The sequence below is a fragment of the Salminus brasiliensis genome, chromosome 2 (genome assembly GCF_030463535.1).
Source record: "Salminus brasiliensis chromosome 2, fSalBra1.hap2, whole genome shotgun sequence".
NCBI lineage: Eukaryota > Metazoa > Chordata > Actinopteri > Characiformes > Bryconidae > Salminus > Salminus brasiliensis.
In genome coordinates, this window is record NC_132879.1 from 4680127 (window position 1) to 4695008 (window position 14882).

A 14882-nucleotide genomic window follows, 5' to 3' on the forward strand; every position below is an offset into this window, starting at 1 on the left:
ATTTTCCTCCTCATTTTCCCTGGCCTTTATTTTGCTGGGGAGAGAGCGAGGCCAATGGTATTCAATTGGGCTCCAGCTGCATGACCCGGGGTTCAAACCGGTGATTCCACAGGTCTTCGTTTACTAGACCACTCTGAAAACATGAGACTGTGAGACCCACCAGAGGAACCACCCAAAAACTCAGTTCTCCTCTGCTTCATCTCTACAGAGCTCTCTCTCTTCCTTTAAATATCAAGACCAGGTGCTCCTCAGCCTCGGCAGTAGCACTAACACTATCACTCATGCCAAATTTGAGGCCTCGTGGTTCTACCTTCTTCTCCATGTGCCAGGCCGTGTCTGCACACTTGTCTTTTGCATCAGTATAGCCGGCTCTGTCGCCTGCTCCTCTCAGCTGCTGAGCTTCCACCTCCTCCTCTTGCTCTTCTGTTTCTTCTCTGCAGGGCTTTCCGCTCTCTCAGTCTCTCTCCACCAGTCCTCCGCCCAGTACCTTCTCCATCCCTGCTCTTATGTGCTCCTTTATGTCTTCAGCTTTCTTCCTTTTCTCCTTCTCTCCTCTCTTCCATACATTCTCTGAAACCCTGGGTTATTGGATGTTCCCTTGTTCCTCAACTTTCCCTTTTTCCATCTCAATTTTCATCATTTCCTTCTCCATCATTCGTGTCCTTTTCTGAGGGATCTTCATTTCCTCCTCCAGGACCTTCTCCTGTACCTCTTTGAAGAACTCCTCCTTCTTCCTAGCCTCCAGCATCATCTTCTGCATCTCGTTCAGTCTCTCCACTTCTCTTCTCTCTATCTAAAGCAGCTGTTTTCCAATAATTAGCTGTCCTTAAGTTCCATACGAAGGCTTCACAGCTGCTCTTCCATCTTTTCCTGTTGCTATCTCAGCCTCTTTCTCTTTTTTAAAGCTCTGATGATTAACGCAGTATCTGTGCAAATGACAGAGAACTACCCATGTATGAAGCTTGTATGTAGAATTGAGGAAGCCTTCTGTACCATTATCACAACACCTTTTAATGTAAGTGGCAGTTTCCGGTCAGAGCCACTGGATGGCGCTCTTTTGTTGAGTGTTGGTTGGTAGTCTGTTCAGTCATGCTGCACTCTTCTCCAGAGCACACATCTGTACAATGAAAACCTAAAACTCCTAAAAGCCAGTTTATTAGTGTCCCACTGCTCACTCACAAAACCACGCGACTGCTCGAACAGCGTAGAGCACGAAAGCTGAGAAATGCAGCTCCAGGAAAACCTTTCAGAAATGTGTAATGCCTCTGAAAAGCTCTCACAAAGAGTTATTATTTGACAAATTATTTTTGAAATGATTACAAATGTGTAAAATTGTATAAATAGAAAATCGTGAAAAAACTGTCCTTCTTTATTTAGCACTCTTTTACCATCATCAACACTACATATAAAACTCCAAGGACATGTACTGTACGTCCACTCCTGGTTTAGGACAGTAAATAAAATAACGCTCTATTTGCTTTGGAGATATTGTTGACTCCTACACATGTAGGTTGTTCACACTGCAGGCTGAGCTCAGCACAGATGAGACATCAGGGTCTATTTTAATGCTTTAACTGAAGTAGGAAAGTCCATCTCCTGAAAGAAAACAACGTTTGCTAGACGGTTGCATATAGCATACCATGTAGTTGCTATGGGGTTGTTAGGTAGTTGCTTTGATATTGCTACATGGTTGCTATGGTGTTGCTTGTTCTTGGTTGCAAGCGTGTTGCATTGGTATCTCAGGTGGTTGCCATGATGTCGCAGGTGGTTGCTACCATCTTGCCAAGTTGTTGCTGTTACTGTGGTATCTCAGGTGGTTGCTGGGATGTTGCAGTGCTAGAATGTTGCAAAATTGTTGCTGTGGTACGCCATGTGGCATGGTTGGCATACCAGAGTGTTGCTAGGTAGTTGCTGGGTGGTTACTATAGCATTGCTAGGTAGTTGCTATGCTGTTGCTAAGTGGTTGCTAGGTTGCTGGCAGCTTGGGATTGCTATCGAATAGCAAGTTGTTGCAGGGGATTGCTAAATAGTTGATAGGTTGTTACTATGATGTTGTCTTTTTGTTGTTGTGATATTAGTAGATAGTTGCTATGGTGTTGCTAAGTGGTTGCTAGGACCTTGCAGTGGTGTTGTTAGATGATTGCAATGGAGTTTTGTCTTTGCTGAGAGAGTTTTTGTGGTCTCTCAGGTGGTTGCTAAAATGTTGCCAAGTTGTTGCTGTAGTACGTGTTGCTAGGTAGTGGCTATGCTGTTGCTAAGTGATGGCTAGGTTGTTGCAGTGCTAGTGCTGCCAGATGGTTATGAGGTTTTTTTTTCTTGGTTGATAGAGTGTTACTGTGGTGTCTCAGGTGGTTGCTAGAATGTTGCTAAGTTGTTGCTGTGGTACGCCACATGGTTGCTTGGGATTGCTATGGAATAGCAAGTTGTTGCAGGGGATTGCTGAATAGTTGATAGGTTGTTACTATGATGTTGCTATGGTAGTTGCTATGGTGTTGTCTTTTTGTTGTTGTGATATTAGTAGATAGTTGCTAATAGTTGCTGGTACGCCATGTGGTTGGCATGCCAAAGTGTTGCTAGGAAGTTGCTGTGTGGTTACTATAGCATTGCTAGGTAGTTGCTATGCTGTTGCTAGGTTGTTGTAATGCTAGTGCTGCTAAATGGTTATGAGTTTTTATTCTTGGTTGATAGAGTGTTTCTGTGGTATCTCAGGTGGTTGCTAGGATGTTGCTAAAAGGTTGTGGTGGTACCCTGTGTAGTTAGTTGGGTGTTACTAGTTTATTTGCAGCATCCTGGCACGGGAAGGGTGTACAAACATGTATAGCCCACTTACCCCGAACAGTCTGGAGTTGATATTTCAGTAATATATAAATATATATATAAAATACATCTTAAAAATGAAAATCAATAAAAGTCTCGTCACTCAGCATTTGCTTTCATTGACTAGGGATCACTGTTGTGCTGGACCACATGGTCTGAACCATGGCTTAGTTTACCCTGAACCTTCCACTGAAACCAGAGCGCAAAGTGGTTATTCAGTGGCGCCCCCTCCAGAGAGCCCCCTTTAGTATCTTCATTAGTAGGGCTGTAGTAGTAATGAGTCATAAGCCAAGGTTCTTCTGGGAGTGATGAAGCCCCACCCACAGGGAGAGCAGGAACGCTGCTTTTGGGTTTGGGAGGAACCTGCAGGAACACTGCAGGAATTCTGAGAAGGCTGGACGGATGGACTGCTGTCTCCCAGCGAGCCTGGAGGTGCGCACTTCTCCAGTTTAATTATTAAATTCATACACACAGCGCGAGACTTCATAGTGAGGCACTGCTACCACTGACACAACGATGTGGATGTTACACACTGCGACCTTCCTCAGTAAGTCTTCATCTCTGTATTCTTACCTAAACTGGACTGTTTATACGCGTACAGCCTGAAGTTCCATATTTGAATAAAGTGTAGATATTCATATCAGTGCTAAATTGTCCCTTTTCTGATGTACTGAGCTAGGATGTGTTTTCACATCTGTAACCCAGTGGACCTGAAGGGTGCGAATGCAGTGGTTCCTATTAGTTACGCATATCTGAACGCAAATTACGCACAGATGACCTTTACGCACAGATACAGCGCATTTCTAAGGGCTTAATCTCTGCTGTTTTACTGGTTCAGCCTCTAAGCTGCATTTCTGATGATCAGATGCTCACTTTTATAGCACTGGTGCTTCATTTGAGACCTAAGGGGCCAGAAAAGAGGACAAAACACACCTGGTCACCTAGGTCAGATGTAGGTTGTGACCTCGGGTTATCAAAAATCAGTGTTGTGATGTTAACTTACCAAAATCTAACGTCTTCCAGACTACACTCACGTGCCAGCGTCATATTGACGCAAAATAATAGCACTTAGTTTTGAGATGGTGACTAAAACCCAACGTCTGCTAAACGTCCCAGACTTAACGTCTGCACAATGTGTCATGGTGTAAGATAACCAAAGTTCAACATCTGTTGTACGTTGGAGTTTATCTAGTGTCAGTCCAGTGCTGGTTTTGATGGGTATGTGACTTTGTTGTCCAACCAAAATGAAACATCCGTACAACGTTGACCTATGACTTCAACTCCATTTATTATTTTCAACTAAAGTTCAGAGTCTTTCACACATCAGATTGAAGTCTGGTGTCTGCTGGGTAGAGCCCATCACCCTTCCTGTGCTGATAGATGCTGGATGCCCTATGAAGTTCCCCTGCAGCTCTAAAAGGAGCTCAGTATTTCGAGTTGTTTCTGTCTAATGTTTTGGAGGACACTTTTACGTCCCCATGAGTTACTATTTCTTTGAAGTAACGTTTTTACTGGAAGATTTAGGTTCAGGCTGCCCAACCGCACCTCCAGTCATAAACACATTAGGCCCATGTGATGCTCATTTCTGAAATTGAAAGCAGGTTTCCTGCTTGGCACCCAAAGTGCTTGTGGAAATCAAAACATGCAATGGGAGTAACTCCTTGTGCACATTTCACAAGATGATTTGGCTTTTACAATGGGGTTGTACACTGAAGACCTGTTTTCAGGCCTCTGCTCTTGTGTTTTTCACAAGCTTCCAAAGTAGGTGCTAATTTAACCCAGCGTTCCTTTCATTTCTCAAATCTGGAAAAAAAAGAAATTAATGAAATTTTAATCATAAAACCCTGAAAAATGTTGCTTTGAAACAAACAGCAGCAGCGTAAAACAGGGCACACCTGTATCTTGCTGGAGGTGTGTGTGGAAAAACCAAATAGAAATCTATGTCTAAATATGGCACATGTCAAGGTGAGATGTACATAGTCCACTTGTTGGATGCAAAATATAAGCTCAGTTGTGAAGATTCTGACAAGGCCCACATTGTTATATTCAGAACATCTACAAAACAGCAAGGCTTGGGTGGTGGCCCTGGTCAGCTGTAGTTACCCAGTTACCCAGAGTCACTTAGGTCAAATCTCTTGTGTTCAAAAAGTTGACTATGTACTTCCCAGATCATGACATGTGCCAGATTTATGGGACAGTCTGGACAGCCAGCAAGGAGCGACAATTTAAAATCCAGTGACTCAGTGTTCAAACCTTTATTGATGGTTACAGGGGGATTACAGTGCACCACACAGTGTGTTCTGTAGACTGGGATTCTGCCACTGCTGATAGAGCCGTATGACCGGGCAATTCCATACACCTGCAGATTCAGCTACTTCCTTCACACTGGGGTCTTTGATACACCCAAAAGTGATCACTCCCTTTAGCCAGTCATTCCCATCTGCTTTACGACCTATTTTCCACACATCCAACATTCACTGCACTTTTCCACCTCTTCTCAATCTATGAATCCCATCACACACCCCGCAGATATTTATAGCCCGATCATCCCACCGTGCAACAGCATCTGCAGGACCTTGATGTTTCTACTACCTTAAACATGCAAGGTGTCCAGGGAGCTTATATATATATATATACACACACAAGATATAGAGATAATTACACACACAGCACACACTATCATATCTACGTCATCATATATAACAACATATGACCCCGCATTCTGACAACATTGTGCCTCTTTGATCTCCTTTAGCTCTGGGTTTGGGTGTCCTGGCACAGTATATTCCTGACCACAATGATAAGTGTGCAGAGGGGAGCTGTTACCCAGCCACCGGAGACCTGCTGATTGGCAGAGCTCATAGGCTTATAGCCTCATCCACCTGCGGCCTGGACGGGCCCGAGACATACTGCATCGTAAGTAGCCTGCAGGTAAAACCCCCATACACTTATCTGGAGTAAAGCTTTCTACCAGCTTTCTACTAGCTTTTTGGGACCATGGCTATGAGGATTTGATTGCATTCAGCCACAATAGCGGTTGAGAATTTCCCCACTGTGGGACTAATAAAGGATTATCTTATCTTATCTTCTACACACACTAAGGAGATTGTTAGGTACCCTTACATTTACTGGCCATATTATCAGAAACGCCATATACAAACCGGATTCCAAAAAAGTTGGGACACTAAACAAATTGTGAATAAAAACTGAATGCAATGATGTGGATGTGCCAACATCTAATATTGTATTCAGAATAGAACACAAATCACAGATCAAAAGTTTATACTGAGAAAATGTATCATTTTAAGGGAAAAATAAAAAATAATAAATAAAATAAAAATTTCATGGGGTCAACAAATCCCAAAAAAGTTGGGACAAGGTCATTTTTACCACTGTGTGGCATCCCCCCTTCTTCTTACAACACTCAACAGACGTCTAGAGACCAGTTTCTCAAGTTTAGAAATAGGAATGCTCTCCCATTCATGTCTAATACAGGCCTCTAACTGTTCAATCGTCTTGGGCCTTCTTTGTCGCACCTTCCTCTTTATGATGCGCCAAATGTTCTCTATAGGTGAAAGATCTGGACTGCAGGCTGGCCATTTCAGTACCCGGATCCTTCTCCTACGTAGCCATGATGTTGTGATTGCTGCAGAATGTGGTCTGGCATTATCTTGTTGAAAAATGCAGGGTCTTCCCTGAAAGAGATGACGTCTAGATGGGAGCATATGTTGTTCTAGAACCTGAACATAGTTCTCTGCATTAATGGTGCTTTTCCAGACATGCAAGCTGCCCATGCCACAAGCACTCATGCAACCCCATACCATCAGTGATGCAGGCTTCTGAACGGAGCGTTGATAACAACTTGGGTTATCCTTGTCCTCTCTGGTCCAGATGACATGGCGTCCCAGTGTTCCATAAAGAACTTCAAATCGTGACTCATCTGACCACAGAACAGTCTTCCATTTTGCCACACTCCATTTTAAAAGACCTCTGGCCCAGTGCAAACGTCTGAGCTTGTGGAGCTTGTTTAGAAATGGCTTCCTCTTTGCACTGTGGAGTTTCAGCTGGCAACGGCGGATGGCACGGTGGATTGTGTTCACTGACAATGATTTCTGGCAGTATTCCTGAGGCCATTCTGTTATTTCCTTGACAGTGGCATTCCTGTTTGAGGTGCAGTGACGTTTAAGGGCCCGGAGATCACGAGCATCCAGTAGAGTTTTACAGCCTTGACCCTTACGCACAGCGATTGTTCCAGATTCTCTGAATCTTTTGATGATGTTAAGCACGGTTGATGATGATAACTTAAAAGTCTTTGCTATTTTACACTGGGTAACACCATTCTGGTATTGCTGCACTATCTTTCTGCGCAACAATGGTGGAATTGGTGATCCTCTTACCATCTTGGCTTCAGAGAGACACTGACACTCTGAGAAGCTCTTTTTATACCCAGTCATGTTGTCAATTGACCTAATTAGATTAATTAAATTGGTCTTCCAGCTGTTCGTTATATGCTCAATTTCCTTTTTCCAGCCACTTATTGCTACTTGTCCCAACTTTTGGGGGATTTGTTGACACTGTGAAATTTTGAATCAACATATTTCTCCTTTAAAATGTTACATTTACTCAGATTAAACTTTTGATCTATGTTCTATTACGAATAAAATATTGACATTTGCCATCTCCACATCATTGCATTCAGTTTTTATTCACAATTTGTTTAGTGTCCCAACTTTTTTGGAATCCGGTTTGTATTATTTGGGTGGTGGATCATTCTATGGTAGTGTGTGAGGCTGAACTAGTGATGTTGGGATGTCAGCGTCACTGGTGGAATAGTGAATAGTCAGCCAAAACCAAAATATCCAACCGACAGTGGTTCGTTGGCCAGAGACTGACCAACAGTTACTCTCATATAAGTTCTACCACTGCGCTGAGTGGTCCTGTGGTGATCCCTTTTCATTAATGGACATGGTTGGTGGGGATGCTAAACTGTTAGGCTACAGCTTGTAGCTGTGATGTAGAAAGTACACCAATAATGGTAGGTGTTTCTGATAAAATGGCCAATAAGTGTAAGTAATAAACTGTCAAGTCCGTATATGCTTTCCTATTTAATGTTGACTTGCATGACCTTGAAGGAACTTACATAGGGGGTCATTTTCCATCTCCCATCTACTCCTGTGTCTAGTTTTTGATTCCCCTTCTGTAATATGCTGCTATAAGATGAAACAGAAAGCGTCACTGTGTGTGTGTGCGTGTGTGTGTGTGTGTGTGTTCATGTGTGCATAGACCTCAGTGTTTCCGTCGACTGTAAAGTCCACTTTTCACCAACAATCGCTCCCTTTGTAGCGTGCGTGATGGGAGGCTTTCTGAGGATGATCTTTCTGTCAGAATATTCCCAGCCCCCTCAGGCCTCTTCAGGACATCTTTAGCGTGTCTGTGCTGCCCACATTGCCCAGAATGTTCCACTGGGTGTGTGTATGTGTGCGTATGTGTGTGTGTGGTGAGAGGGCAGGGTAGCATATCGAGAAGCTCTCTCTCAGGCTAAGCTATAAATGTCTGTGCGTTATTGGCTTGTGATCAGAGAGAGGGTCGAGTGCTCTGATCTAAGCTGGAATGCAGCGTACACACACTTACACACTTGCTTCTATATATTTGGGATAAATCCACAGACGTGAATTCCACGTCCTCTTCGCTGTATGTGGTGTATGGGAACTATGAGGCATCTTTTACTGTCAGCACTGCTCTTTACAATGAGCTATCTTCAAATAAGGAACTTGAGTAGGTGAGCATCTGAAATTCGACTAATGTTTGTGGACACCCCTTGTTTGGGGTCACCCCTTTGTTTGTGGATACCCCTAATGTTTGTGGACACCCCTTTCTGATGGATGCATTCAGCTACCCGTTGCTCACAGATACCTACACACAGTTTGTCTAGTCCCTGTAGAATAGTATTGCCAATAGAATAGGACTCTCTGGAGCAGATTAACATGAACCTGTTGGCATCATGCTGCTGCCTAATGCCAGGTGTGGGGGGTAGAGGGGTATAATCTGGAATGATTGATGGTGCTCCATCCAGTACTTTTGAGTTGGGGAGCTGGAATGAGTTAGGGTAGTGATCATTCGACATTCTGGTCTCACTTAAAAAGTATTGGGACATCTGTTAATTGTTTTGTTAAAAAATGTTTATCCTGCTTTTGTTGGAGTAAAGCTTTCTGCTAGCTTTCTACTAGCTTTTTGGGACCACGGCTATGAGGATTTGATTGCATTCAGCCACAAGAGCATTTGTGGGGCCATTGTGTAATTGTTGGATAATCACCACCCCACCTCATCCCCAACTCTTCAACTCATTCCAAAAGTATTATATATAAGTATCATTCCAGAGAACACAGTTCTTCCACTGCTCCACAGCTCAATACTGGGGGGCTTTATACCCCTCTAGCCCACACCTGGCATTAGACAGCATGGTGCCAATAGGTTGATGTTTATGTACTCTATAGAGTCTCTATTCTTTTGGCAGTGTTCCTCTACATCAAGTATTTGCATGGCTGTGTCAGCGATGGGTGCAACTTAATGTAGCTGAATGAATGCATTAGAAGGGGTTTCCACAAACATTTGGAAATGTAGTGTATCCATACCAAAATGTTGTCTCTAACTGCCATACTTTAAGTTTATTGTTTTTCATAAAAGCATAGATTTAAACTATTTTGGCCTAAATATTTAAACACGTCACGGTTTCAGTGCTTCCATCAAAACAACTAGATGCAATCTAGACTTTGGCTTTATTCCCAGGATTTGGGTGTCTGTCAACTGTTCCTTCAGTTCTGAGGTTTGGTGGTGAGCATCTGAACAGCTTTTAATTAGTTTCCTCTAAATGGACACTGATTAAGGCAATTGTGTGGTAAAGCTTATAGAACAGCTCAGTGTTTCCAAACTTTTGAAGGTATGTATGAGAATGTGACTGAGCGGGAAAGAGAACGTAGCAGGTGCAAGACCAGCACATCTGTTGTGCAGACTCTCCACTGATTCATAAATGTTCTTTGTCTGCCTTCAGGCTGGGAAGTGTTTGGAGTGTGACTCTCGGGAGAGGTACAATGAATACACTTATCCCAACAGCCACACCATCGACAACGTGGTCACCACCTTCACTCCCAACAGGCTCAAAACTTGGTGGCAGTCCCAGTATGGTGAGAGTGGGTTTTGTGTTTTGTGAGATGTGTGTGTGTGTGTGTGTGTGTGTGTGTGTGTATGTTTGTATACACAGTTATATCTAAATATTATAACCTCCAACCATTATAGTGGTTAACTGGTCCACAGTGGCGTGTTGATTGCTCTGTACCACTCGTCTGAGTCGCCATTCCCCTCTGGCATCAGTCGCCTGTGGGGCACCACTGGTAAGCCAATGGGATGCACTGAGTAAGAAGATGTGTAAGAAGTCTGTTCTCGGTACACCTTCACTACGACAGCTCTAGAACATCCCACAAAGTTAGAGGTTTCCGAGATGTTCCGAGACATTAGGACCACTCCTGGTTTGGAATGACCTCCAGCCGGGACGTGTCACAGATGCGGGACGTTTAAATAAGCTAGAACACCGGTCAGTTGTAGTCAGGTGTGCAAAACATTTGGCAAGGACAAGATTTAACTGATGTCCAGAAAGGCATGAGAATACTGGGCGAAGGGTGGATTGTGAGTTCCAGACCTGGCGATGGTGTGTTATCCAAAAAAAGAAAAAAGAGTATTATGTGAGGTAACTGGTACTTTGTACTCCTTGGCTCCCCCTACAGTTATGGAGTGCCTTTATGCCACAGCAGTAAAAACAAATCACACTTTAAGCACCTCTTCATGGGCAGCTGTACACGTGCATTTGTTGACAAGCTGAGCAATACAAAACCGACATCTGATGGTGAAGAAGCATGTGGACTGAGTTGGTAGAGTAATATTACAGGATTTTACACTAGTGTGACTCGGGTTAAGCAGCGTTACACCGTTCTGGAGAGAGGTCTCGTCTTGTTTCATAGGGGAGTGGCAGCTTTCCGGCCCAGGAGTGGCAATGACAGAGACACCATTGTCCCTATTACAGTCAGGGGCATCAGGATTAGTCTGAAGTTGCTATTTTATGGATTAATTGATACATAATGCTGCTTTACATTTACACAATCTTCCCTATTATCCCAAATGTAGAGGATCAACTAAGTTGAGAGATTAGTCCATTAATTAGCACTGTGTAAACTGCCCACCTAAATCACACACACACACTTGCCTTAGCATTTTGTTGTAATGTAAAGTGTGAGTCCACGTGTATTCTGCAGCGTATCTGATATATTATACATATTGCCATCACTGCTAAGAAATCCTAGATAGTAAACACTGCTGAGGATGTTCGAACACACTTCCTGTGGAAATGCACAGTGTCCCCTGGAGAGTGACCCTGGCCAGAGGAGAGAATTCAGCCAAGAAAAAGAAGGGAGGAAATGGTGGGAAAAGAGAAAGAGAGAGAGAGAGAGAGAGGGAGTATGAGAAAGTATGACCACTGCAGCTGGGTGTGGGAACCAGCTTTTTCATTGCCTCCCTAGCGGCCGCGTATCCACAACTATCGTGCTGATGGATTGGCTTCATGAGCATGACGCTGCTGCACTAATTCGGCAAATTATGAGTGAGTGCTGTGTTTGAAACCAATCTTTTACTTCCTGGGAGAATCCATTTCTATCACTGTGATGAAATCCACTCTGCTGATTGTGTCACTGCTTGTGGATAGAGCTGTCAAGCCTTAAACACTCCTACCAGCTATGTAATTGAGCACATATCTGCCTGTATGAAACATTGAGAAATCTGATTTAAGCACTTTTGGAGCTAGAATAGTGGAGCTGGTGTGGCGTAGTGGATTCCTGATCCAGGCAAAAACACCATTAATGTCTTTCCTACTTCTTTAGCTATGTAAATAATCTTTAATTGTAAGGCAATCTGAATAAACTGTTTCCCAAAGGCCATTAAATGCAATTCAGTATCTGTGTAATTTCCGAAAATCCCAGATCGAAAGGCCCAGATCATGTTAACGTTACACAGAACGCACCCAGTACCGATAATGAAACCCCTCACAGTTGCGTCTATTAGCAGGTTTTGTTATTTCATTAGCGTGAGGTGCATTGTAACAGGACTACTGTTACTGAGGGAGCTCAGACCATTTACTACACAGGTATTATTGTGTCGTGAAATGACTGATTATTAATCAGTGATTTAATTATTATTATTAGTCAAATTCTTTGTCAGTCTGAAAAACATGACAAAACTTGCTTTATAATTATGACTGTCAAACTGTAAAAACCTTCAAGATGCAGATTTATACTGGATTAAAATCCCTCTCATCTTTGTCATTTTAGTCTGGAATTACTAACACTGCAGATTCATACTGGATTAACATCACCCTGCAGTTATTAATGTCAGACTGTAAAAACTACACTGCAGATTCATACTGGATTAACATCACCCTGCAGTTATTAATGTCAGACTGTAAAACTACACTGCAGATTCATACTAGATTAACATCACCCTTCAGTTATTAATGTCAGACTGTAAAAACTACATTCACTGCAGATTCATACTGGATTAACATCACCCTTCAGTTATTAATGTCAGAGTGTAAAAACTACATTCACTGCAGATTCATACTGGATTAACATCACCCTTCAGTTATTAATGTCAGAGTGTAAAAACTACATTCACTGCAGATTCATACTAGATTAACATCACCCTTCAGTTATTAATGTCAGATTGTAAATATTTACACATATTTACACACTCTGCAGATTCATACTTGGATTACAATTGCCTAATAATTCTGTCTATCAATTTGTAAACTCGACACATTGCAGATTCATGCTGGATTAAAATCATTCTGCAGTCACTCATTCTCTACAAACTGCACACTCTACAGATTCATATTGGATTACAATTGCTCTACAATCATGCCACACTGGAAAAATCTACACACTGCAAATTCTTACTGGATTAAAAGCCTTCTCAAATCATTTATGTTAGGCTATCTGCAGATTCATACTGGATTAACATCACCCTGCAGTTATTAATGTCAGAGTGTAAAAACTACACTGCACATTCATACTGGATTAAAATCATTCTGCAGTTATTAATGCCACTCAGTCTCTACAAACTACACACTACAGATTCATACTGGATTATAGTTGCTCCACAGTTATGTCAAACTATAAAACCTACACACTGCAGATTCCTACTAGATTAATATCACCCTGCAGTTATCAATGTCAGACTGTAAAAACTACACACTGCAGATTCTTACTTTTACTAATCATGGATCTCATTGGTAATCACTTAAAGTGTGTAAAACTAACCCAGATACAGAAAGACTGAGACACTCAAGTCTTTGTTTCTGTCTCTGTCAGGAGTGGAGAATGTGACCATTCAGCTGGACTTGGAGGCAGAATTCCACTTCACACATCTCATCATGACCTTTAAGGTAACCCCCTCTCACCCCCACCCCAAACACACACACCACACACAAACCAGCAGGAATATATTGCTGCTGAGGAATGTAGAAGATACATGTGAGTGTGTTTCAACTTTTGAGTGCTGGGGTCATGAAGGTCAGTGTCATTTTTGCTCAGACTTTGTGTGTATGCGTACCAGTGTGTGTGTGTCTGTGGGCATGGCTGAGCAGCTTGTGAAGTATTGCTGTGTTTCAGCTGAGGGGGTTTGACATGCCAAAAACATAAAATACAACAGAACAGTGGTCTGTTACAGGATCTCTAATACTGCTCCAGACCTGCCTTCATAGTGTATGCAGATGATCGCTGTTCTGTAGGTACTGTCAACGAAGAGACAAAGCTTCCTTTGACATGGAATATTAATTATGGACTGAACTCTACTGCTGTTTTGGACTCTTTACTGTCTATAAAATAATAAAATTGTATGTGTTCTGCTTACAGACGTTTCGTCCTGCAGCAATGATTATCGAGCGGTCAGCAGATTATGGGCAGAGCTGGAATGTGTACCGTTACTTCGCATTCGACTGCTCTGTCTCCTTTCCACAAATCTCACAGGGTCCGGTCATCAATGTTGACGATGTTATCTGCGATTCACGTTACTCCAATATGGAGCCCTCCTCAGAGGGAGAGGTGTGTATAACCCACACACACATACATTTGTATACTTACTTAATATACACTATATGTCCAAATATGAATGCATTCAACTACTCACCATTGCTGAGACAGATGTGCAAATGCACACACACAACTTGTCTAGTCCCTGTAGATTGATTTAGTTTAGTCGAGACTTTTCTTAAAATGATGTTTTATAGTGTGTAATATCTTATAATCCAGTCTGACTCTCCTCCCTGACCAATCAGCTCCCAGCTCTGGACTGATATTTGTTGTTGTTGGTCTGCTGGTGTGTAATAACTGGTTTATAGTGGGTTAATGTGCTGTGTGTGATGTGGGTTTCTATAGTGTGTGTGCATTAGCATTAGCGTATAATAACCTCCACTCGGTTCTAAACGGGCTCTCCAGTGCTGGTTTATAAACAGAGAAAGGCGAGCGATGGTTCTGCGGTTCTCCCGCTGGTAAAACAGAGCGTTTCAGTGAGAGTTTTATAAAGGGTCAGATATTATGATCTGTTTTCAGGTTCCACTGTAAAATAGCTCCACACTGCAGAACCTCAACTCCTTTATTTACCTTCTGAGAACGTCGCAAGGCCGTAATGTACGTTAATGGCACCTTGAGGACACCAGATGGTGCTCTGAACACCATGGCTAAAACAAAGACTCAATTGGCCTGCATTTAAATTGGACAATTGGACTGCAATTAAAATAGCCGGTACTCGATCCATTAAACTATGCCTGGATCTGCCCATTTAAAATCTGCCCCTACAAAATGTCCAGATACCCAGTCCCAGTGCCGCTGTTATACACTGTACTAGATTTAACGAGCTGGAGGATGTAGAACAGGTGTCTTGAGGTGGGTACAAATGCCCTAAATCTGTCAATAACTAACCTAGAGGACAGAGTAATTATTTATTAGCTTAGAATACTTAATTCATAA

At 42.5% G+C, this 14882-nt stretch overlaps 1 protein-coding gene across 7 annotated transcripts in view; it reads left to right on the forward strand.

The window, feature by feature from the left end:
* lamb1b (laminin, beta 1b) overlaps window positions 1–14882 on the forward strand; it is a 54285-nt gene that overhangs the window by 11448 nt on the left and 27955 nt on the right. For 3 of the 7 annotated variants that reach the window (XM_072674166.1, XM_072674169.1, XM_072674164.1), the window contains 4 exons: window positions 5573–5748; window positions 9866–9998; window positions 13227–13300; window positions 13770–13958. In XM_072674166.1, the coding sequence (XP_072530267.1) occupies window positions 5573–5748; window positions 9866–9998; window positions 13227–13300; window positions 13770–13958 (572 nt within the window). Of the gene's footprint in view, window positions 1–3187; window positions 3365–5572; window positions 5749–9865; window positions 9999–13226; window positions 13301–13769; window positions 13959–14882 lie in introns of those variants that run through there. The other 4 variants (XM_072674167.1, XM_072674168.1, XM_072674165.1 and 1 more) reach the window with 4 other exon arrangements.